Source organism: Pseudonaja textilis, chromosome 4 (assembly GCF_049901715.1).
Source record: "Pseudonaja textilis isolate UNSWEBS1 chromosome 4, rPseTex1.2, whole genome shotgun sequence".
NCBI lineage: Eukaryota > Metazoa > Chordata > Lepidosauria > Squamata > Elapidae > Pseudonaja > Pseudonaja textilis.
Window position 1 is genome coordinate 64,365,213 of NC_141993.1, and position 26,044 is coordinate 64,391,256.

General features: G+C 39.0%; 1 protein-coding gene across 8 annotated transcripts in view; it reads right to left on the minus strand.

Annotated features, from left to right (window-relative positions):
- The window catches only part of XRN1 (5'-3' exoribonuclease 1), a 74,688-nt gene that overhangs the window by 20,197 nt on the left and 28,447 nt on the right, over positions 1 to 26,044 (minus strand). For 5 of the 8 annotated variants that reach the window (XM_087933275.1, XM_026701561.2, XM_026701562.2 and 2 more), the window contains exons 22-33: positions 24,695 to 24,808; positions 23,001 to 23,099; positions 17,296 to 17,411; positions 15,775 to 15,921; positions 14,505 to 14,594; positions 13,793 to 13,928; positions 12,901 to 12,957; positions 12,292 to 12,424; positions 11,115 to 11,184; positions 10,593 to 10,818; positions 5,477 to 5,578; positions 15 to 113 (exon numbers count right to left, since the gene is read on the minus strand). In XM_087933275.1, the coding sequence (XP_087789401.1) occupies positions 15 to 113; positions 5,477 to 5,578; positions 10,593 to 10,818; positions 11,115 to 11,184; positions 12,292 to 12,424; positions 12,901 to 12,957; positions 13,793 to 13,928; positions 14,505 to 14,594; positions 15,775 to 15,921; positions 17,296 to 17,411; positions 23,001 to 23,099; positions 24,695 to 24,808 (1,389 nt within the window). The remainder of the gene's footprint in view (positions 1 to 14; positions 114 to 5,476; positions 5,579 to 10,592; positions 10,819 to 11,114; positions 11,185 to 12,291; positions 12,425 to 12,900; positions 12,958 to 13,792; positions 13,929 to 14,504; positions 14,595 to 15,774; positions 15,922 to 17,295; positions 17,412 to 23,000; positions 23,100 to 24,694; positions 24,809 to 26,044) is intronic. The other 3 variants (XM_087933277.1, XM_087933276.1, XM_087933278.1) reach the window with 3 other exon arrangements.

Genomic DNA, 26,044 nt, shown 5'->3' on the forward strand with positions numbered 1-26,044 from the left:
TGACATATACTAACCATTTCATCCTTATTTTGTATGGAAGGCTGAGACTTTCCAGGGTTCTGCAATGATTGCCAAATGTTGCAAAATTCATCATCTTTTTTATTGTGAGCTTGCTAGGAAAGGAAAACAAAACAAATAACTCTGCCATGAAAACTCATTGCAGAACAAAAATCTGGAGTCATATTTCTCCAACCCCCCACCCACCCACACAATGTTTCCATTATCACAAGAACTAGCCATGCCTTAAGTTTCATCAAAGTAGCAATTTAAATTGCAGGCATATATTTCAGTTACTATGTTTCTCCTAAAACACAACCCACCCCAAAAAGAATCCTAGCACTGTTTTGTGCACATGCATTAAAATTAAGCCCTACCCCCCAAATTTGACCCTATTTAAGTTCATGCGGGGCCGGTCTCCACTGGGGTGGTGGCTGGAATTTAGCATGCAGTTGGTAAGGTACAGAAGGGTTGTTTATTATTAAGATCTTAAGACTTAAGCTCATTAAGTCCATTCACCCATTAACACAATCTATTAAGCTATCTGGAGTGGTGACTGGGATTAAGTTATGAAATGGTTGTTTACAATCAATCTGGATTGTAATCAATCTGTATTTCCCCCATGGCTTTGCCTTTCAGGTCAGAAAAGGGGATCACTTGACCCAGGGCTATAACCATCTGCAATAGGACCTTTTATGCAAAAGGTTATCAAGCCCGAAATTAACATATGTGTAGTCATTTTAGTTAGGCTTAGTATATATTCTTTTTCTTACTTTCTCTTTGGCGGTCATGGGTGAAGGGTTTCGGGCTTGCCATATTCCTAAGGGGGGAGGAGTGAAGATAGGGAGAGTTGTTTAGGCTAGGTGATTCTTCTTCCCATGGGAAAATGAGCTGACCATGTTCAGGCCCCTTGAGGTGGAGATTTATGACATCAAGCAACATTGAATTACTTCTACTGGAGAATGTGACTTTTGGGGGTTGCTTCTAACTTATGACATTGTGGGGTAATTCCGGGTTGTGTCAGATCTGGAACTACCATGGACTTTGCCAATTTGATGCTTTCCCAAATAAAAGAAATTGTTTTGGAAGATGGACTTTGGTTTTTTGTTTTTAAATGGATTTCATCACTTTGAAACCTAACAAAGGTCAGCGGTTGCAGCGCTGTGGCAGGGAGAGAAGAGCAAGCTCTGCTCTCTCATCCCCAATCTGCGCATTTGGAGGCCCTGGTGAGGGGCACGTAGACCCTGAAGGGGAAGACGAAGGTGTGAGGAAGCCCGAGGAGAAGTTTGACAGCGGCGGCTGTTGACAACTTCAAGGGAAACCTCATTTGCTCCGACATGTGAGTGATCGGCCATCTCGATGGCAGACCGAAGTCGTAGTGCTTTTGCCCAATGAGGAAGATACCAGAGCACAAATAGCATTTTTGGCATCAATTGATGGATTGAACGTGGAATGAAGGAGGCGGAAAGTGAAAGTCGAGGAGAGAAACGGCAGAGAGAGATGGCAGAACTGTGAGTCTTAAATAAGAGGGTGGAAGTCTGAAGGGAAATGGCAATCCGGCGGTGAAAGCAAGGAACTCTTAAGACAAAGATCAAAGCTGATTTAGTTGATTAAAGATTGACTGGTGTTTTGGACTTTTTCTGAAAAATTTGGAGTTGATTTAGACTGATTATCTGGGAATTTGGAGTTTAACCTGATGGATCTGTGACTTGTAAAAGAAGAACAGTAGGAAAAAGTAAGAGACAGGTCTATTTATCTTGTCTTTAGAAGTGTTGCTAGCTGCAACCAGACAAAATCCAGAGGTTTATGGAATTAAGATTAGAAATGAGGAATATAAAGTTCAGGCATTTGCTGATGATTTGGTATTTATAGTGGAAGATCCAATGAATTAGGGACCAATATTGTTACAACAAATAGAAAAATTTGGGGAAGTAGCAGGATTTAAAATAAATAAAACTAAAACTAAAATGATAGTCAAAAACTGTACAACAAAGCAGAAAGTAGAATTAGAAAATACAATAGGACTGCAAATAGTAAAAAAGGTGAAATACCTGGGGATTTGGATATCACCCAGATGTTCATCATTAAAAGAGGGCAATTATGTCAAACTGATTAAGCAAATCAGAAAAGAATTGGAATTATGGGCCAAATTGAAACTGTCTATATTAGGAAGAATAGCAACGTTGAAAATGAATAACTTACCAAAATTAATATATCTATTCCAAATGATTCCAATTAAATTAGGGAAATCTTTTTTTATAGAACTAAATAAAATGACACCCAAGTTTGTCTGGTTGGGCAAGCGGCCACGTATTAAAATGAAGCTATTACAAGATAATAGGAGCAGAGGTGGTCTAGGACTACCAGATTGGGAGCTTTATTATCAGGCAGTGGTGTTGAGTTGGATTAAGGATTGGATTAAATTAAGAGACAAGAGAATCTTAACATTAGAAGGACATGACCTCTTGATAGGTTGGCATGCATTTTTGTGGGAAAATGAAAGCAATATACATACCTATTTCAATCAACACCTAATAAGAGATTCATTGATTACAATTTTGAAAAAAATCAAAGGTAAACACTATACAGAAATCTCACGATGGCTGTCAACCATGGAAGCCACTATACATCCAAATAGATTAGATCTACAGAAAATGGTAAGCTATGAAGAACTATTAGATAGCCAAGGGAAATTAAAATCAAACCAAGAACTGAAAGAGAATGGAATTGTAAATGATTGGTGGCCATATTTGCAAATTCAAAATAAGTATAAAAAAGACTCAAAAGATTTTGGATTTGACAAAGGGCAGAACCAACTAGATAAAATATTAATGGGACTGGAACAAAAACTTATAACTAAAATAGATAAACACTTATTAGATTTTAAAATGGAAGAGGAAATAGTCAAAAGTACAATGATTGCATGAGCACAGAATTTTGGATACACTATAGAATTAGAGGAATGGCAAAAAATATGGAATATAAATTATAAATTAACGGTATCTGCCGCATACAAAGAAAACATATATAAAATGTTTTATAGATGGTATTTAGCCCCAACAAGATTGGCAAAAATCTACTCCAATATGAGTCCTAAATGTTGGAAGTGCAAAAAAGTTGATGGTACATTTTATTACATGTGGTGGATGTGCCCCGAGGCCAGGACATATTGGATCCAAATTAAAAATTGGTTAAAAGAGATTACTGGCTATCAGACTGAGCTCAGACCAGAATCCTTCCTATTAGGAATTATTAAAGAAAGACTACCGAAATAAGTAAAATACCTAGTGTTACATATTATAACAGCCACCAGAATAGCCTTTGCGCAGGTATGGAAAACACCAAATGCCCCTAATGAAGAACTAATAATACACAAAGTAACAGAAAGTGCTGAGATGAATATGCTAACAATGAAATTGAAAGAAAAAGATGACTCTGAATTCGTTACAATTTGGAATAATCAGTATAAATGGCTAAAAAAACAGAATCAAGAAGGGAGACAAAAATGTCAACTGAAACAACCCTTAAGAAAGTAAAATAAAATTTTGTAAACTATATAAAGATATAAGAATAGTAATTATAGCTAAAGATAATATTTAATAGTAGATAAACGCAATATAATGTATTATGATATTTAAATCAAAATTTTGTATAGATGCCAAGAACGTTGTTGATACCATGATGTTTTACGATGTAAAAAAAAAAGAAAATTAATAAAAATTATTTAAAACGAAACCTAACAAAGATCTTCCTTGCTGTGCTAGGCCACGTGGGTCAGGACAAACAAACACTCAAAAAACCATTCTGTGCTTCAGGCGGCGTGGGGCATGTCACTTGCCCACACACTCTTTGTCCGCAAAAGAAGCAGCCCGTTGGCCAGGCTTGCTGGAGTGTACAACTGCAGGCCTTTTTGGATGGATAGCTACCATTACAGGTAGGGCCGTGATGGCAAAACTCAGTCCGCTCGGGAGGAGGAGGGGGAGGAGGAGGAGGTGGTGGTGGCGGCTCGCGTTATTTTCTGAGCTCTAGGCTCTAGGCTCGCGGTCTCAGAAAGCAACGCGAGCCGAGGTGGCTTCGTTTCCACAGCCCTAGCTGCTTTCAGTCCGCTTGGGAGGAGGGGGAGGAGGAGGGGGTGGCAGCGGCTCGCGTTATTTCTGAGCTCTAGGCTCTAGATCTCAGAAAGCAACGCGAGCCGAGGTGTTCGTTTCCTCAGCCCTAGCTGCTTTCAGTCCGCTCGGGAGGAGGAGGGGAGGAGGAGGGGACGGCAGTGGCTTGCGTTGTTTTCTGCGATCTCAGAAAACAACGCAAGCCGCTGCCACCACCTCCTCCCCTCCTCCTCCCGAGCGGACTGAAAGCAGCTAGGGCTGAGGAACGGTCTCGGCTCGCGTTGCTTTCTGAGCCTAGAGCCAGGCGCTTCATTGCACGGTGGAGCTTCTTGTTTCAGGAAACACCGGGTGTCGTTGCTGCCCCCTGAGGGGAGGGCGATTCTGGGCTGCGCGTTTGGGGGACTTCGTGGCTTTGGGTGGGTGGGTGGGAGCGAGGACGGACGGAGTCCACGAAGCGGGGCTTGTCTGCCCTTGCTGGCTGCCTCTGCTTCTTTAGGGGCGGGGAAGGGGGCTCATCTGGACCAAGGGTGAGTCTCCCCCTCAGTTTCCCCTGAAGGATCTTCCGTCGCTTTTGCCTTCTCCCTATGTCTTCCCTCTGTTAAAATCCCACCCACACACACACTTATTTTCAAGCGGATAGATTTCGTGTCTTGAGCATTCTCACAGGATGGTTGGACTCCCCCCGCCCTAAAAACAGTTAAATAAAGAAAAAACAATACATCCTCATGCAAGAACTTTTCTGCTTCCGATTACCCCCATGCTTACAAGTTGCAAAGGAAACACGGAAGCAGGGAAGCGGCTGCCCAGCTCCGGAGCTCTACACCATTTTTTTTTCAGAGGGAATCTGACTTGAGTATAAGCCGAGGGGGGTTTTTTCAGCACAAAAAATGTGCTGAAAAACTCGGCTTATACTCGAGTATATACGGTAATAAATAAAAAAAGATTAAGTTTTCATTAATTTCAGAATATTATCAAAATTTAGATAATTTGATATATAACTCACAGACCAATTCAGTACTTTTAAACATAAAAGTGTGCCTTGGGGAGATAGCCAGCATTATACATGTGTTGTGAAAAAATATGTATGTAAATTATTTTGTGCTTTTCTTGAATGTATTGCAACGTGCTACATGTTGGAATATATTTATTATTGTCTTTGCTTGGTGTTATTTATTGTTTCATTTGCATTACTACAATGCATTGCTTATGATTATCTTATTTAGAAATGTTATTTTTAATACAAATGTACCAAATAATATATAATCTTTTTTCACTTTACTTATTTTAACAAAAGCCAACTGACAAACAAACTTAAACAGACTTCCTACAGAACCCCAAACCGTTTATCCTAAGGTAGCCAGTAAACAACTTACTTTGCATTTCTGATGACTACTTGTATAGGTTACTTTCTGGTGAGAACTGGAATAACCCTGCTTTTCTGCTTTGATACTATTATGCTGTCTTCCATTCAATTGCTGGATAATAGATATAGAAAAAAATAGAATAACTTTCCAACTTTTCTATTTATTTAAAATATTAAGCACTCAGCTATTTTTTTCTCAACACAGTATTACAAATTAACAGGCCCACAATATATACTCAACAATTTTAACAATAACTGTTATGGGACATTATCTACTTTGTTTCTTTTAAATCTCAAACAAATGTAAAAATCAACTTCTCTGATATATACACAATAACTGAAATGCTCAAGGCACATCTAAGACCTATCATTTCCTTCTCTGTGCATATACTAGTGTTCATATCATATCATTGTCATAATTGTCTATCCATTGCTGGATGAAGGCTTCTTCCGCATGTTTCCAGCCAATATGGTCCTGAGCTTAGTTTTACCAACTAGACCTGCAATACTTGCCTGTGTCATCAATCCATCTTGTTTTAGGTCTCTTTCATGGACACTTTTTATCAAATGGGATCCATTCTATCCGAGCCTCAGTCTACCTGCCATCAGTTTTTTTTGCCCATTTCCATTTCAATTCTTTTACTCTCTTGATGATATTGTATACTTCCGTTTGTTCTCTAATCCAGTGGTCACCAACCGGTGGGCTGCAGACCACTGGTGGTCCACAAGAAAATTTTGGTGGTCTGCAGAGAAATGTCCCCCCAAAGCAATTAATCCAGGCTGCGTGGGAACACAAGGCTGCGCTGCCCCCCTGGCTCCCCCTTCAGCTGAGCGCAAACCTTACCTTGAGTAAAGCCATGCAAGCTGGAACTGGAAGGTAAGACCAATGATGGGGGAGGGAAATCTGCCTCAAGGTGGCTTGCTGATGTTGGTGGGAAAGTCGGTCCCATATTCCAGAGCTGAAGTAATCACAGGACTGGCCTGCCATGGATGAGCTGCTCTAGGATAACTAAAGGGCCAGTCTTGTGCTACTGTAGTCTGGGATATAGAACCTGCCCGTGGTGGGGTTTGAAATCTCCACCATAGAGGGTGGCACATGTAATGTGCAAATCTATGGGTGGTGCAACGTGCATAAAGCAGTGCAGCCCTCGCTGGCCAGGACGAGGTAATGGCGCTGTTGTGGCAAGAGAGCGGTGGTGGCACAGGTGCGCCAAAACAGCGATGGAGATAGCTGGAAGGTGCGGCAGCGCTGTGCTACTTGCGTTTGCACGGCATCAGCATTCCACCTTCGCTTGAAGAGTTTCCTGTGCCGCTTGCGCTTCAACTCCCAGGGACAGGAGTCCAGCCAAGCTATCTGCAAAATCGCCCCTTTCTTGAGGAGTGCTTGCAGAAGCAGCACGGGAAACTTCAGCTGGGTTCTTGAGAGACGAGCGTGACTCTGGCTGCTTCTTTCCACAAGCCTCCTCGAGAGAGAGACAGATATAATCTTTCTTTCTTTCTTTGGTGAATGTATTAAACATCACCTGGTCCTTTTTCAGGTTTATGTTTAAGCCAAATGGTTCTCCTGATTTGTGCAGCTCTTGTGTGTGTCTTTATAGCTCTTCTGGGTGTTGTGAGAACAACATCATCTGCAAATCTTAAGTGATTTAACAGGCTCCATTAATTAATTAATTTTAATTTTCATTCCATCTTTTGCCCAGTCTAGTTTGCAAAATACTTCTTCAAGGCAATCTGAGAAAAAGATAGGTGATACGGTATTGTCTTGTCTACACCTTATTCTATGTTGATTTCCACTTTAAGATCATTAAGGCAAATTGTTGCCAAGATTTTTCATATATTGATTGTATTAAGCAATGTCTATGCCTTGGAATGGAATGGAATGGAATGGAATGGAATGGAATGGAATGGAATGGAATAGAATGGAATGGAATAGAATAGAATAGAATAGAATAGAATAGAATAGAATAGAATAGAATAGAATAGAATAGAATACTTTATTGGGCAAGGGTGATTGGACACAAAAGGAATTTGTCTTGGTGTAAATACTCTCGGTATACATAAAGAAAAGGTACATTCATTAAGAACCAAGAATCATAATATGCAACACTTAATGATAGTCATAGGGTACAATCAACAATCAAATCATACTAGGAAACAGTCAGGTGGGAGGGGATGGGTGATAAGGAGTGGTGAGAAGATTAACAGTAATAGTAGTGTACACTTTGTAAATAGTTGAACAGTGTTGAGTGAATTATTTGTTTAGCAGAGTGATGGCTTTCAGGGAAAAAACTGTACCTGTGTCTAATTGTTCTGGTGTGCAGTGCTATATATAGCGTCGTTTTGAGGGAAGGAGTTGAAACCGCTTATGTCCAGGATGTGAGGGGTCTATAAATATTTTCACAGCCCTCTTTTCGACTCCTGCAGTATACAGGTCCTCAATTGAAGGCAGGTGGGTAGTAATTGTTTTTTCTGCAGTCCTAATTATCCTCTGAAGTCTGTGTCTGTCCTGTTGGGTTGCAGAACCAAACCAGACAGTTATAGAGGTGCAGATGATAGACTCAATAATTCCTCTGTAGAACTGTATCAGTAGCTCCTTGGGCAGTTTGAGCTTTCTGAGTTGGTGCAGAAAGAACATTCTTTGTTGTGCTTTTTTGATGATGTTTTTGATGTTAGGTGTCCATTTTAGGTCAAGTGATATAGTAGAACCTAGAAATTTGAAGGTCTCTACTGTTTATACTGTGTTGTCTAGTATTGTAAGAGGTGGTAGTATAGGAGGGTTTCTTCTAAAGTCTACCACCATTTCTACGGTTTTGAGTGTGTTCAGTTCCAGATTGTTCCGGTTACACCACGAGGCAAGTTGTATAACCTCCTGTCTGTATGCAGATTTATCCTTGTCTCAAATGAGACCAATCACTGTTGTGTCATCAGCAAACTTCAGTATTTTAACAGATGGATCATTTGAGATGGAGTCATTGGTATATAGCGAGAAGTGGAGATAGCACACAGCCTTGGGGGGGGCCTGTGCTGATTGTACAGGTATCGGATGTGATTCCGCCTAGTTTCACCTGCTGCTTCCTGTCTGTTAGGAAGCTTATGATCCACTTACAAGTGTGTTCAGGTACCACTAGTTGGTTTAATTTACTTAGAAGAGCATCTGGAATGATGGTATTGAGTGCTGAACTGAAGTCTACAAAGAGGACCCTTGCGTAGCTGTTTGGAGATTCAAGGTGTTGTAGGATGTAATGCAGAGCCATGTTAACAGCATCATCTGTCAATCTATTTGCTCAGTATGCAAACTGCATGGGATCTAACAGCGGATCCATGATGGTTTTCAGGTGGGACAGCAAAAGCCTTTCAAAGATTTTCATAACTACAGATGTTAGAGCAACCGGTCTGTAGTCATTCAGTTACTTGATGGAGGGCTTCTTTGGCACTGGGATGATGGTACACCGTTTGAAGCAGGAAGGAACATAGCACATCTCTAGTGATCTATTGAAGATTCAGGTGAAGATGGGAGCCAATTGGTCAGGACAGACTTTTAAGCAAGAAGGAGTTATCTTGTCTGGCCCTGGTGCTTTTCCTGGTTTCTGTCTGTGTAATAGATCTTGCACTTCTTTTTCTGTGATCATCAGAGGTTGTGAGCCCAATGGATTGGGGCCAGTTGTAGGAGGCTTGGCTGTTGTTGGTATGTTTGAGATATGGGTTGTGGAGATAGGCTGTAGTTTCTTTTCAAACCTGCAGTAAAACACATTCAGGTCATCTGCTAGTTGTTGATTTTCTTCTGCCTGGGGAGGAGGTTTGCTGAAGCCAGTGATGTTTTTAAGAGTTTTCCACATGTTAGCTGGTTGGGCAATGCATTAATTATCGCTTGCTGGAATAGTGAGTTAAATGCATTTTCATAGTAAATGAAAGCCATGGACAGAGGCACAATGTACTCGCTTTGCCTTTCAATGACTTGCTAAACAACTTGGATGTGATCCATTGTGCTGTAGCCACTTGTGAACCCTACCTGCTCTTTTGGTTGTGCATCATTTAATGTTCTGAATATTCTTTTTGCTATTATCTTGGTGAAAACCTTGTAAATGTTTTTTTTTCTGGCAAGCAAAGCATAATTTTCAAAAACAATCTCCCCTTATGCCTGAAGAGCGTAAATTTTCAATCAGTGTACGCTAACTCCTCTAACATATGCCAGTGAAACATAGACACTAATATCACAATTGATACAAAAGCTAAGAGTGGTGCAAAGAGTCATGGAAAGATACATGCTTGCCACTACAAAACAAGATAGAAAGATCTGCAAATTGATTAGAAAACAAATAAAAGTATACAATATCATCAAGTGTCTGGTTACACAACAAGAACCAAGTGTCAACTCATAAATCATTCCTATGCCTATTACCATTAGGAGGAGTGGGGGGAAAGACCTGAGGGAGCAGTGCAGCAGATGGAAGCCAGAAGCACATTCCATGCTTATGTTGTGGAGACTGTAGCCTAGGCTACTGGATCTTCTGCCCATGAAAATCTTTCATTGAAGAGCGTGATTGATGAGTGAATGTGTTACGTTGGCAAATCTGATATATGACAAAGCTAGGGGGATGAGGGGAAACAGGGTCATAGGCGATAGTAAATTGCATGTCTCTTGGCTTCATACAGTTTAATGCCATTCATGTTGCTCCTAACGAATCTGTTGGTTTCTTTGGAAACTTGGCTGAGGCTCATTATTTAATTAGGGCAATGGCTGGGAATCCTGACAGCAAGCCAACTCTGAGATATGTAATTTACTATCATCTATGACCCAGTTTTCCCCCATCCACCCTAGGTGTATGACACTAAGGGCAGGTGGACCAAAGCACTCATAGAATGGATACCACTTGATAAAGAACATCCACAAAAGAGACTTAAAACAAGATGGATAGATGACATCAGCAAGTATTATGGGCCCAGTTGGGAAAAGAAAATTCAGGACCATATTGGTTGGAAACATGTGGAAGAGGCCTTCATCTTGCAGTGGATAGACAGTAGCTAAAATATGACGAATTGCTATAAAAGAAAATCAGAAATCATTTCCTTACAATAGCAATATCTTTATTTTTATGATAGAACTGTGTAACTGAATTCACACTTACTTGAGTTGGAACAAAGAGGGAACGAGGAGAATGATTGAGGCCTCCTAGATGTGCTTTTTGGGAAGATACAGAAAAGGTTTCAGATGAATATGAGTTGTAGGAACTCACAGCTGGCTGTGGCTTAACTATGGCTGTTAGCTTCTGATTTCCTGTTTCAGTTCGATAGCCATGAGATATGTTAATTAAGGCACAAGCTGGCATGCGGTATCCTCTGGAAGGTGAACTCCTAATGAAAGAAAGGCAATGAAAGCAATTTTGTCATGATCATTACTCATATAATTTCAAACTATATATTAAAAATATTTATAGAATATAACTTAATATTTCAGATGGAGCATAAAATGAACTTAACTAACATACTTCAGATATAATAAAATGAAAGTTTATAAATTTACAATGACAATAAAAATAGATAATAAAGAACACAATAACAAGAAAAAAACATTTTCATGCACAATTACTTTATGTTTCTGAGGTTCTATGGAAACACTTAAGAAAAAAAAGCAATTGTTTGCAACAAACCTTATTGTTAAACCTCCAGGAAAATCTTCATCAAACAGTACTTCATATAGCACATCAGATTCTCTGCTGGCTAAAGAAAATATACATTGTAAGCAATATCATCAAATGTGAAGTTGATAAAGAAAAACATAATATTATTGCTTATTTACTACAATGGCAACAATTTTTATATTTAAAAAAAAACACGTTATATTTATTTCCAGAACTATTTACAAAGATTGGAATTACCAATTAAGAGTTAATATTGTCCTCTATACTGGCTTCCATTCCTGGTCAATATAGCTGACCAGTTAGACTATCTTCACCAACATGGTTCTCTCCTGTGTATTATAAATTCCAGAATTCACAACTATTATGACTAACAAGATGTTATAATCCAGAGGCAGAACTCTGATTCATTTTTATAATTTCTGTATTATTGACTTATGTGTGTCAATGAGCTTTCAGGTAGTTTCAGTCTTACTAAAGAAACACCACCAAAGACATGGTCTTTTAAAACTGAGAATATATACAAAGACATCGTGTTATATCAGTTAACACACATTCTCATCCTTCCAAACAAGAAAAAATGATCAAGTAACACACCTGGTAGCAATGTTTTTTCCTGTTATTTTATGCAAATAATGAATTAATACAGTTAGGGCTTTCCCACGTTTGATTATACTGTATAGAAACATGTGTCCCAATGTTCTTTAGTTACAAGTGCTACAAAAGCACTATAGATCTATTTTCTTGTAGACTAAAAGTAACCACTCCAAAAGTGTATGTAAGAAATGTCACTTGTAAAACAGTTTTCCAATTCTCTCCTGTCCCCCAAAATGTACACTTTGAAAGGACTAGAGGCCCTTTTAAATAGCTTGAACTATGGGGAATATATTGCAATAAAAGAGGAGAGGCCATTTTGTGTGGAAAAAATTCTTATGTTCAACTTCAGCCTGTGTGATTCAGGTGAATTTGACTGTCTCTAAGAATACCAAGAAAACTATAGAGAAACCGCAGTTATAGAATTTTGAATTCAGCTCATTAAAACAAACAAAAAGATGTACCTTTTTAACCTCAGTTAAACTGGATATTTGATAAATATCCAGATGATACTAATCAGTATTTTTTTAAACATAGAAATCATTCACAAATCAAAGGCAGGCTTATCAAAATCTAAAAAGAAATTCAGTCATACCTCCTTTAATTCCTATTATACTACCACGAAGTCCAAGGGGAACAGAAAAGTTCTCTCTCACATTCACAACACGGTCAAACAATCGATATTCTGCATCTTGATCTGGAAAAATTCCATGTTGTTGTTCTAAAGGCTAATAAAAACCAAAAATTTAAATTATAGCAAAAATATCTAATTATGATTATAATATAGAATAAAACTAGTTATATATGCCTCTTGGGGTATTAATTTCACGTGCAATTTTATTAAAATGAAAAGATTAAATAATCATGTAATGTTCTGTTCACTATAATGATCCTACAATGCAGGGATGTTTTCTCAGTAGAAAGCAATCACACTCCAAATCCACCCAACAGAAAATATAGTAAGTTTCATCTACTTAATCTAACCAGCATTGTCATTTTTACATGCCTTGTTCATCAGTTTTACAATATGTAAGATGGAGGGGAAAAAAGAGGAAGCTGGTATGAAACATGAAGCCTCCCTTGAGTCAAGCTTAACTCTTGATGATTACATGATACATTCATTCATGTTTCTTTCTAGTAGCAAATTGATTTGCTATTGCCTTTAATAAAAATTCCTATGCAAGTATAGTTATATTAAACTTACTCTGTATAATAAGTGAGGTTTCACTGTCACACGCACTTTCTTATTACTTTTTCTTTGCTAAAAAAGCAAAAATAATTGGATGAAATCATTCATAATTATTGCTGTACAAAGTTAAAAAGTCACATATTATAGCCCACATAAATTAAAACATTAATAGAAAATCTACCTATATTCCTTAGCTTAATAAGTGTGTCACTCAACCCAATTTTAAAACTATTCTGTAAGATAAGTCCAGGAGTTATGTAACAACTCTTTGACTCTTTATTGGTGCCTGCTGCTTGGAGGGTAATTTGAGAAAAAACAATGTGCCATTAAGCGAAAACAGTGGATGTGACAAAGACAACTTTAGACTTTGGATGCATCCACTGCTTGCTTATATTCTGACTTATCACACAGATCTTAATGGACAATCCATGAAAAAAATGACCTTGATGGAAAAAAATTGATCATTCCTACTCCAAATATTTATTGATAAGACAGTTACACTGTATAATGAATGTTATGGGTATTCTAAACTATTCTGTTATTTAGAGTTCTCCAACACCAAATATTTATCTGAGTATAAAGAAACATAATCTAACAAGAGCAGGACAGAGAGAAATCTTATGAACAAAGCTTTCAGTGTAACCCTAGATAGATGTGACTTCATAAACTCAATAAAGTTTACCTAAATCAAGGTGGGTGATATAGATTATATATAAACAAGTAAGTCATCAGGTAAGCTGGTAAGGTATCCCGCGTTTAAAAATGATTTTTTTATTTCTTTACAATCCAAAATTACACTCAAGAATTCATAATGTAGGACATTCAAATAGCAATTTAAATGACATTTGGAACTTAACTTAAATATACTGTGTTAAGAATCAGATATTTTAGATAATATTTTATATACCTTGCATTTGTCTATTTCTTCTTCAATCTTTTCAATGATAGCTGCATCCAGAATTTGCAAATCACAAGATGAACGTGAAAGTGTACTGACAGGATGAGCCTTTAGCCATGACATGATTTCTTGAACCTTCTCAGCACTATGTTAAAAATTATTCGATATTAACAATCAAGATGTAAAATCTAGCATAGTCAACATGTAAATATTATCAAGTGGCAATGTATTATGTATTAAGATTTTTAAAAAAATATGTTCTAATGTAAGAAAAATAGATATAAGCATTGCCCCAAAGCTTAACAATTACATCAAAGCTGTCAAATCAAAATTGAAAATTATAATCCAATTAGTTTGGTGTATATAATTTTATTACTGTTATCCATGTGTTCTATGCCATATGCTAAATAAATAGAGCAACAAAAAAAAACTTCTATAAAAGAAATGGGATTCTTTTCATATCTCGACCCCTGCAATTCCTTGGATCAAGATTATATATTTTCAAAATAACAACTGTGTTCTTTAGAGACAAATAGTATTTTGACTGCTTGACAGTAATTAGACAGCTGCAACGATGAAAAAATATGACATGAAATGTTCCTCCTTAAATCCAAGGACTCGTCTATTAAATTTGAACTAGCAATCTTTATGCTGATTGTCTTTGCAAGATCAGAAAATTTATCTACTTATTTACTAATCTACAAACATATGAACTACATACCCGTTCTCCTCTTCACCAGGCCAAATGTCATCTTCATAAAATATATCTTCTGGACTATTTTTGGCTAAATAAGTAAAAAGTTCTGGTACCCTGTGAAATAGATAAATATATTTGAGTAGATATTTCATATTTACACACACATATATCATAGAACCTCCACCAATATTAATTAGACTCCTGTTCTCAGGAAAAAATAAGTTGCATGTAATAGTGAAATATATTATGCAGAGCTCTAGAGTTACATCCAAAAAGATGCTTTGCATTGAAATAGTAATGTAACACAGATCTGTAACTTTTAAAAACAGTTGAGAAACAATCATGTAACTTTCATGGTATAAAAGATATGGATACAGTTTTCCTCACATAATGGTACAATACCTAAGGAATAATCCACTATACTCACATATGGAAGGATTTAAAATTAATTAAAATATTTCTTCACCCAGTTAATATACTACTAAAACTTTGATTCCTCTTAACAAAATGGTGCATTGTAGGGCAAAATGTTTGAACCAAGGTACAGTACCTCAAATGGGCTAACTTATAGAATACATTCAAAATTCAGGGCCAAAAAATGGAAATTTGACCAACGTTATAAAACCTTCTAAGACATAAAATAATCACGAAAGTTTATGGCATAATACAAATTATCATAAAATATTCCTTTTACTGATGTTTGACTATAAGATACAGTTCAGTAGGGGCTATTTTCAAGGCAAGACATCTCTGAACATATCCCAGCTTTTCCAGTAAAGGCAGTTACATTAGAAGCTTTGTCAGTGTTGGGCATTGAGGAATCTGATAAGGAAACGTCTTTGAAAATATGACCCAAGCTGTCACCATTTGTCTGGTACATTATCAAACTATGAAATGTACTCTCATCAAAATTGCTGAAGTCTGGGAATCAACATTGTTTTGAAAGAAGAATATATAATTTTGGCACAATTTGTCTTTTATTTGGTTATTTTTGTTTTTAACTGGCCATTAACTGCCTGTAGTCTAAGTGACTAAGCAGTCATACAAACTGAAAAAATAAATATAAATGTAGACCATAAATATAAACTATAAATAGCTAAACCCAAAAGCAAAGCCAGTATGATTAATAGGTCAGATGCTAGGGAGAAACAATATTTAGGTCACTAAATAGATGAAATAAACAGAATGCTTCAATAGACAGCTGGATTTAACAAAGCTCCCTACAATAATGCTATTTAACAACACTGGCAATCACAGGGGTATACTATACACACATCCATAATTTTAAGTTTACCTTTCTAAATATTCAGCTAGAAGCTGCTCCACTGCAGAGGAATACATCCATTCATTTCCAACTTTTTTAGTGTAGCCAGGGACTTCTTCATTCCTCTTATTGAATTTCAGATTTAAACCTACATTTGCTTTATGGTCTCCACGTGGACTGCAAAATAGATGTCAAATGTTAACTCTATATATTGCAATTTACTAATATTCTAATACTATTTTTGCTGTGTATTAATATTAATACTTGATATTCAGTCTTCAAATTTATTGGCTGAAAAACAGCAAAGGATGAATATCTAACCTAAGTTTGAATGATTTATTCAGCAAAATACATGCTCATAGTCACTCTTGGTTATGCTAAGGCATTCAGTATCTTCTAGAGCAGGGGTGGGCAAACTTTTTGGCTCGGGGGGCCTCATTGACTTTTAAAATTTGACAGACGGGCCGCCACCTGGTGTCGAAATGCCTGTCATTGCAAGTCAAAATCAAATGAATGCAATCATTCAATCATTCACATCAAACCTTAATTCTGTACCAATCTTCGGCGGGCCGGATTAAAAAGCCCAACGGGCCGGATATGGCCCCCGGGCCATAGTTTGCCCACCCCTGCTCTAGAGGTCTTGCCAAAGGTTGCCTCTGGAAGTGAGTGTTTTGATTCCTTACAGTTCCAAATGAAGCACTGTCTGTATATTTACTTGGAGACAACCTAGGAAGGCCCTGAAGAAGTTGTGCTGAGCCTTCAAAAAGTCTTAACTGCTTATATGCTTCAAGGGGACATATCAATATTATTAGTGTCACTGGTCAGCTTCAACATGTAAAGCGTGTTCTGACTCCATATCTTTAACTGCTTCTCTTCTTCCTGTTTTCATTTCTCATAAATTGTCCTCAAATTCAACCTAGTCATGCTTTGGAATATATTTTAAAAATATGTATTCAAGAATAATTCCACACGGAGAAAGGAAGACAGAACATTGGACAAAGCATTTTATAAAAGAAGTACTGTTGGAAAAATAACTTTAACAATGCTTTACAGTGCTTTATAAGGAATTTTACAAAACAACAATAAACATTCCTTTTTAGTAAAAAAACAGACAATGGCATTTCAAACTCTTGTGGGTCAGACTGGCCTTCGAGCTTTAAAGAGCCAAAATATTCACTGGCTCACATAAAGGGGCAAAGAAAATGTGCCTATACATCAGTGATGCAAAATTGCAGTGAGTCATGTTTTTGAAAAATAGTATTTGTGCACTTATTTCCTTATTGTGCTTCATAAAGGTATTGTTTCCCAATTTTAAACTAAAAACTGGGCACAACTAACATCAAATTGTCTTTCTTGACACTGTGCAATCTAGTCTTCTCTCTGTACTAAATGCACACATAAAGGCAGAAGGTCTAGTTCCATTAATTTTTCTCCGTTAAAACCAATTTTCAAAGCAAATAGGAAGAATCAGATTAATAGCATTTTAATCTGGGTTTAATTCAAATATAATTAGATATTTCACTGCAAAATTGTATTATATTCCAAACTTACTTTCTCTTGGTTCCTCTTCCAATAAAAATGCTTCCTGTAAATCTTGAAACAAGATAGCTGCTCACTCCAAGGCGACTGGCCAACACATATGCAGGATTATATTTCACAGAATATTTCTAAAATATCAAACATTTACTTTTAATATTTGAGAACAATATTATCATTTATAGAAACAAAAATACGGAGCCTTTGGAAGACTACAGATTTGTTATGCAATATACTTCCATGGACAAGTCTTTACATAAGGAATCTCATAAACTGGATTTGCATCAGAGGTGGTATTCAGCCGGTTCGCACCAGTTCCGGTGACCCCGTAGCAAGAATTTGCCATGGGTCACAGAACCGGTAGTGACTTCTGAATTGACATGCCCCTGAACTGGTACGGTTGCCCAATGGTCGCTCACCCCTTCCGGATGCTCGATCATCTTTTCCGGCTTTTCCTACCCACCCCCACCCTATATATATATTGCCTTTGCCACGTGGCCCACCTAATCACCTCACCAGTTGCCTTGTTGATGCCCAGTTGGTTCAGTTCACTAATGGTAAGCAATGCATGCCCCCCCGCTGAGCCTTTGCCTTGGGTCAGGATCCGGGGCCCCAGGGACGTGTGCTATTCCGAGACCCTGGAACCGCTGGCTGCCTCAGCTGGGTTGGGGAACGTGTGATTCCCCAGCTCCAGCCTTGCCCCAGAGCCGCCTACTTGCCACCTGTTCTCCCTTAGGCATGATGCGTCACCTATTTTCCCCTCCTTCAGAGGCCCTGGCCTGGCCCTTAATCTCGCTTCCTCCCCTACGAGGAAAAGCGGTCGCCTCTTTCGTCGTCCGTGGCTGTGACCTTAGCTTCCTCCAGCGGCTGGCTGCCAAAGAAGGCAAGCCAGGGCTGAGAGCCGCTGGGCACCTCACCAGCCTGCATCTTGACCCCCTTGTCACAAGATGCCTGCAGCAGCTGCCTCTTTTTTTCAGTGCAAGAAGTCTCCCAGTTGATGCCTCTTTGCTAGCCGGAACTGAGCCGGTAGTCCATGCGCCGTCTCCTAGCAGAAAGTCCCGGGACCTCACATGTTCACGTGTGAGGCTGGTACTTTCTGCAAGGAAAAGGCACATGGGCAATTCCCTCCGGTGAAGTGGGCTCAATGGGGTAGACCTGAATGCCAGCACTTCTGGTCTCCTTGCTCTCTTCCAGGTTCCAGCGCAACGGCAAGCCTGCCACCACTGCAGGTAAGAGGGCAGCGGTAGTTCACACATGCAGCTGTGCCTCCCCAAAAGAGCAGCAGTGAGAGACAGGCAGCAGGAGCAGCTGGCAGGGCAGTGTTTGTGGCAGGGTGTCAAATGCCCCATGTCTGAGCTGGCCAGTATGCCGGAACCTGGAATAGCAAGGGGAGCAGAGCTGCCAGCCAGAATGGACGGACCAGGGTTTTCCTTTCTCCCCACCCAAGCAGGCTTTTTGCTGCTCTTCTGGGGAGGCGGGGCTGTTTAGGAGCTGACTCCACATGGGAGGAATATCTGTCTGACGCCACGGTAAGAGGTGCTCCAAAAGGGAGGGTGGGGGGACTCCCAGGGCTGCCTCCCGTAGCAGCACCACCGCACCCATAGTTGCTCGCTTTCTGCCTTCTCCCAGGGCACAAAATGAGCAAAGCAACCAGCCATGGTGGCTGCATGTGCTGGCTGCTTTCTGCCTCCTCCCAGGGGATGCACTGCTTCCATCCCGGCCTGGCCAGCAGGTGGGCATGCGGCCCTTGAGGGGTATCTCTGCTGCGCCAAGGGGGTGGTGGAGGTGCGCACATGCAACAGAGGCAGCCCCGGTACATCCACCCACCCCGCCCTCTCGGAATATTGCCAGTGCTGCCGCCACTGTAACTGCTGGGAAACGAAATAAACAAAGCAAGTCCAGCCGCAGCCTCACTGCTTGCTTTCTACCTTCTCGCGCTGTCCCAGTGAGACCAGGTGTGTGTGAGCAAGAGAGAGAGAGAGAGAGAGGGAGAGGGAGAAAGAAAGATCAGAAATAGAGAAAGAAACAAAAGAAAGTAAAAATTAGAGTGAGGTGTGTGTGTGTGTGTGTGAGAGAGAGAGAGAGAGAGAGAGTGGGGCGGTGGAGGTCTTTGGGAGAGTGCGCCGCCTGATTTCTTCCTTATCCTGCTGCCCCACTGCTGACTGGAGCTGCTCGTGCGTTCATTCAGTTCTTCCCAGACCAGGTGTGTGTGAGCAAGAGAGAGAGAGACAGAGAGAGAGAGGAAGGGAGAGAAAGAAAAAGAAAGATCAGAAAGAAAAAAAAGAAAAAAAAGGAAGAGTGTGTGTGTGTGTGTGAGAGAGAGAGAGAGAGAGAGAGAGAAAGAAAGAAAGAAAGAAAGAAAAAGAAACAGGAAGGTAGAGAAAGAGAGAAAACTCTGTGCTATTATTTTTAATTGTTCCATTATTTATCATGTATTAATATTTTACACTGTCACTACACCTAGAGTGATTTTACTGCCTTTTTTGCCCAGGGCTACCACATATTTTTCAGGGATTTACATGCATTCAATGTCTAGTCCAGAGCATAAATATGTGTGTGTTTATTTTGTACATCAGGTTGCATAAGTCCAGCTTAATATGCTCTTCCTAGTATGTGAAGTTTTTTATTGAACGGAATAGTAATAATAAAGAAATGTTGTAGAATATATTATAGCATTAAATAGAGAATTACTCTATAGGCATTTGTTATCTTGCTGTTGTAAATACATCCCTCTCCTATTAAGACACATGATTGTCCCATCTAAATCAATCTGAACCCATCTATTTTCCTGGATTGATACATTTCACCCCAGCACCTGGGAATGAAATACCTCTCTGGGAATGTACCTCCATTTGGAGGAATCCATACCTTTGAAGTATGCTGTTAATAGCCTCTTTAAGTGGTCAATTGTGATCAATTAGATGGACAATAGGAGAAGAGATCATGAAAGATAAACATTGCCTACAGATTTGTTTTTTGCAGGAAAGATATAAATCTAAGTTAGAGAGTTTTACAATGCAGTTACTCGGCTTCTAAGAATCTTAAAAGGTATAAGGTATAAAAGGTTTAACTTTGATCAAAGAATAAAAGTCTGCTTTATTTAATTTGCAAGCCTCTGTTTAAGCCTTTGTTTTGGTTCATTTTTGGCTTAAGCCAGACCTTACAGTATACATACAGAGAAAGAAGCACTCTTGTGATCCTTGACTTTTAGGCTTGCTGTCAAACATCAGCCATAATAATTACTGTTTTGAACAATATGCAGGTTGTATTACATAATTGTTATTTTATTTGTGAAATTATGAAGTAAATTTGAGTAGAGGTCCTGGGAAAGTGTCAGCATAACAGAATAACACTTAGAGGGACCTATACCATTTCAGAGAAATGGCTGTCCAGTCTTTTCTGAAAAACTTCCAATGATTGAGCACCTAGAACTTCTGAAGACAAGCAGGCCCACTGGTTAATTGTTCTCACTGTCAGGAAGTTTCTCCTTAGTTTTAGATTGCTTCTCTGTTCAGTTTCCATCCATTGCTTCTTGTTTGCCTTCTGGTGCTTTGGAAAATACATTCTTTTTGGCAGCCCCTTAAAAGCCTGTTGCCTATCACACTCTTGAGCAAAGCATGTGAGCCATTTCCTCCTTTCACTGGTCCATGAAAGTATATCTATAGTACATAAATAAAGTCAAAAAGGTGAACATTTTTACAGCACTATAGATACTTTGAGGTTGGGTGTGACAAGGAATGGCTGGGAGGGGAGGGGCCAGGCGAGGCACCCTTTGATGGGAGTGACATTGAGTTGGCCACGCCCACCCAGTCACATGACCACTAAGCCACACCCACCAAATAAGCCATGCCCACAGAACCGGTAGAAAAAAAATTTGAATCCCACCACTGATTTGCATCACCCTTCTTCAATTCCCAGGCATATACCAATGTATATATTAGGCTTCAAGTAAGTGGAATATGTATTTTCTGAAATGGTATGTAATAGGATAAGAAACTACTAAAGTTCACAGTGTACCATTTCTAATAGAAAAACAAAAAGAATAAAAATAATGAAATCAGCATTTGCTGAATAAAGAGCAGAAAGAGATACTATGAGAGTGATGGGGGGCATTAATATGTCAGGAAAAGATTAGCATAAGTTAGTTATTTTCCCAGTTCTCAGCTAAGGTGCAATGCGATCTAAGATGCAATGCAATTCAGTTGCCACTTCTGAATATTGTAGTTTACAAACATCAAACAGATTTTATATTTATCCCCAAGTCATTGGGACAGCAAAGATAATATAATTGCATGATAATCTCACAGTCAAGCTAAACCAAAAGCATACAATGGCTATTAAGGCAAAAATAAGAATAAGTAAAACTCTAAAGCAGGGGTGTAAAACTGAAGGCCCGTGGGCCGGATCCATCCACGGGATACTTAGATCTGGTTTGTGGGGCTGCCCTGAAAACAGTGAAGGACCGGTCCTAGGTGCCTCTGCCAGCGAAAATGAAGCTTGGGGTGGCGCTGGCAGAGAGCTGCAGGAAGCCATCATGGCTAATAAAGGGGCCCAGGAGGGCTGTGCATGCCTCCCCCAGCTCCATTTTTGCTTGCAGAGGATTGCAGGAGGCCGTGGAGGCTGAAAATGGAGCTCAGCAGCCCGTTTTCACTGGCAGAGTGCTCAGGCCACCACAGGCGCCTCCAACACGAGTATCGTCAAGCTGGCCAGGCCCATACCATATCCACACCCACCCAGTCCCCCCAAAGTCAAACACAACCCTGATGCAGCCTCAATAATATCAAATTTAACACCCCTGTTCTAGAGCATTAGAAACCAATTAATTTTGTTTGGAGCAATGAATTATTGGAATAATTATTGCCTATTGAAATGACTGATTAACAGAATAATGCAAAGATATTCTAATGAAAGCAAATGTAAACCAATATAATCATAGATTGGTCTTAAGGGCTGGAATGTTTCAGAAGTTTGATACTTTTCTCACCAGAATTCTGGTTTATCAATCATAATTATAATTCTAAATGAATGGATTTAGAATATTGCTGGATGTTGAATATTGTATTTGCATGTAATTTTCATTTTAAAAAATAAAATATTATTAAACTTATTAGAGTATAAAATTCAAGAAAATGAAAATAGTGGGAAAATGGGGAAAAGGAAAAGAGAGAAGTGAAAGATGACTGGGAAAAATAAAAGTAATGATATGCATTGGTAATTTTCGAATCTTGTCAATGGAAGAAGCTTTTAATTCTAAAATGGCAAAATGTTTCTTTACAGAATATTTAAATATTTTTTTTAAACCAGTACAAAATACTTTAGAACCTTTTAGATTCTAGTGATGTATACAAAAATATAAATGGAAAAGATTAAAGTAAAAGAACGTAATTGTTAATTATTTGAAAATTTTTCCATAGTGTTCAATTATTTCCTGAAGTGAGGGCTGCAATGGGTCACATGGTAAGATGCTGGGCCTGCGCACTAAGATTGGTGGCTCGAACAAATCGCGTAGGGACAAGAAAGGAGCCTCCCCCGATTGCCTACCAGAATTCAGGCATCCCACGGGTAAAGATAACACCAGCCGAAAAAATTCCTTTCAGAGGCAGCCAGTCACCTCAGTGATCCCTGGCTAACATGTGCCATATGTTAAAAAAAACAAACCTTCCTGAAGGATTAACATGAATTCTGCAAGGATATTCTACTGCTAGAGAAATAACACTTACATGCTGATTCTGTATTAAGATATCCAGTTGAGGTTCAATTGGAATGTTGAAAACAACACGGATTCTGCCATCTGAGATTACATCAGAAGAATCCTGAACCTAAAAGAAATAACTGAAACACTCAGGTTCACAATGGAAAAAAAGTCTTTAAAATATTTATAGTGATTACAGGTAGTGATTACAGGTAACTTAACAACAATTCAAATTAACAGCCTTGGAAAGATTGCTTTAGGGCCTGTAAAGCATTTCTAATCACTTCACTTACCCACCTCAGTCAAGTGATTACATCTGGTTGTTTGACAACTTGTTTAGATTTACAACCAGTTGCAAGCACCCTGCGATCATGTGACTGCCAATTGCAATATTCCCGTGATGGCGAACCTATGACACGCCTGCCACAAGTGGCACACGGAGTTCTTTGTACTGGCACGAGAGCTGTAGGCAAACTTACCTCGCTGCACATGCACACGCCTCACAGCTAATTTTTTTTCCAGTTGGCTTGAGGGCTTTTTCGGCCTCCCAGAGGCTTGGAAAAAGCCTCTGAAAGCCTTCTCAGGCCGAATTATAGGCCCGTTTAGTCACAGCCAGGCTTTTTCCAAGCTTCTGGGTGGCCAAAAAAGGCCTCAAATCAGCCGAAAAATCAGCTGTGAGGCACAGTGCAGGTAAGGTGGTAGGGGTGGGGATTGTGCGTGAATGCACAGGGGGCATGGGGAGGGGGGACGCACATTGCATTCTGGGTACTGGCATGCGAGTACAGGTGTGCTGGCGCGGTCTCAATTTTTGGCACATGAGCTGAAAAAAGTTAGCCACCACTGCATTCTCTGCCCGTTTCCATAGAAAGACAACTGGGTAGACAAAAGGAAAGATTGAAGATACTGCTGACTGATGAGAAGACCTTACCTTTGGGAACACCCTTGTACTCCTTACCTAAAACTCTGTCTGTCTATTTAATGACCAACAAGATCATTTAACAAGTGCTTAACTTTAACAATCAGGAGTGCCAACATTATAGACATTAAGTGAAGCAATCATGTGATGTTTCACTTAACCGCTTCACTCAACATCTGAAATTCTAGTCCTAATTGTGGTTGTTGACAGGGATGGGATCCGACTGGTATAATTACCGGTTCTGTCTATTAGCGTTGCGCGTGGATGCGCGAGTCACGCGAGTGCAATTTAGAACCTACTGAGCTGTCCGGACAGCTCAGCAGCGCTGCGTGCAAGTGCGCAGCAGTTGGAAAGGCCCCATTTTCCTGCTTTTTCAATTGCAGCTGAGTCGCACAAAGCAGCTGCAGTTGAAAAAGCAGGAAATAAAGGGCAGGTAAGAGCCCGGGCAGGAGGGTGGGCCACAACAGCAGCAGACAAAGAACCAGTTCTATGTCTGCTGCTCTTCGGAGCAACCGGTTCTATAGAGGTGGACAGAACCGGTAGAAACCCACCCCTGGTTGTTGAGCTTTTATGTGAAGAAAATAAGAGGTGGGAATATTATATGCATTGCTTCGAGTTCTACAAAATGAGAACAAGACAAAAATATAATAAATAAATACATTTTAAAAAGAGGTAAAAACAAGGACAAAGTCATATATTCATCAGGCAGACAAATGATAGTTCAAAAAACCTAGATAACCATTTGATCTATTTCTGATAGTTTAAATTTATGAATGAATCTGATGGAAGATTATTTTGAAACTCACTTCTCCTGTGCAGCCATAGTAAGGTGTTCCTAGCATGAAAACTGTGCATCCAAGAGGGAATAGGTCATCCAAAGTTTTTAGTTTGGAGGAGTGGCAATCAAAAGTTTTTATATCCTGTCAGAAAGATATACCACATTAAGAAAATCCACACTAATCACTGTAGTAATGCTTGCATATTTTAATGATCTATTTTAAAATGATCTATTTTAAAACAGCAAGTTAAGATGAACAAATTTAGGACTTTCTGCTAAATACTGTCCTTCATCTGTTCAGCACAGTCAATATCATCTTAAGTACAATACAGTTACTCATGACAAAAGAAAATGGTAGTGATAAGAATGGGGAAGGTCTGGCAGCATTTCTTGATTATCTGTAATCCTACTGTTTATGACATATAGTATGATCAGAGTTTTTTCTAAATACTACTTACATATAAAGAGGTTCTGGTCAAACAAGGCAATACTGTGCCTTTGTTTTATTGAATACATAGAGCCAATATTCGCTGTCTTTGTTGGAAAAAGTATGTGACATTTCAGATTTAGTAACTAGTGTCACCTCGTTTAGCAGCAAGATCTCTAACCAAGCATTTCCTAACACATTGATCAGCCTTGAATATTGGCTTAGAGGTGTCTCAGCCTGTTCCTATTTATAGCACTGCTTTTTCTTATGGATATTTTTGGTCTAATTTCATTAGCCAGTAGCTTCAGATTTTATCACATTTCAATTGGACTCAGGTAAGAAATCTGAATCCCCAAACACAAAATTTCTTTTACTTCAATCATTCCATCGAAGATTTCTATGTGGGTTTAGATCTAGTTGTGTTAAATAACCCATATTTTGATATGTTTCAGGCCATGGATAGATATCTGGAAAAGGAGAATATAGTGGTTCAATCCCAAACATATTATTTCTTGAAAGACTGGGGGTTGTTTATTCCTGAAATTTCAAAGCAACCCAAAATTATGATATGCTGTATTCCCTCCATCATGCTTCATGGCTGTAATATGGTTCTTTTTATCAGAATGAAGTGTTTCATTTTCTTAAAATTTTCTCATTAATGCCATGATTGTTCCAAAAACTTCAAAGCAGGTGGCAGTGTGCTTTCCAACCAGAGGTGCCATCTTCCCACCACTAATCTTTTGTTCAGTTTTTGTTTATGATGGACATGAATACAAAGAATGCAAGAGTGACATGCACATTCTTTACTATCATCTTGGGGTTCTTTATAACCTGAACCTTGCTCTTGAGATATTCTTTTATTAGATTGCTATTCTTGGGAATAATAACAATGGTGCTGCATTTGATAAAACTTTTATCACATAGGTAATTTAGAGCTGGATTGCAAAGATA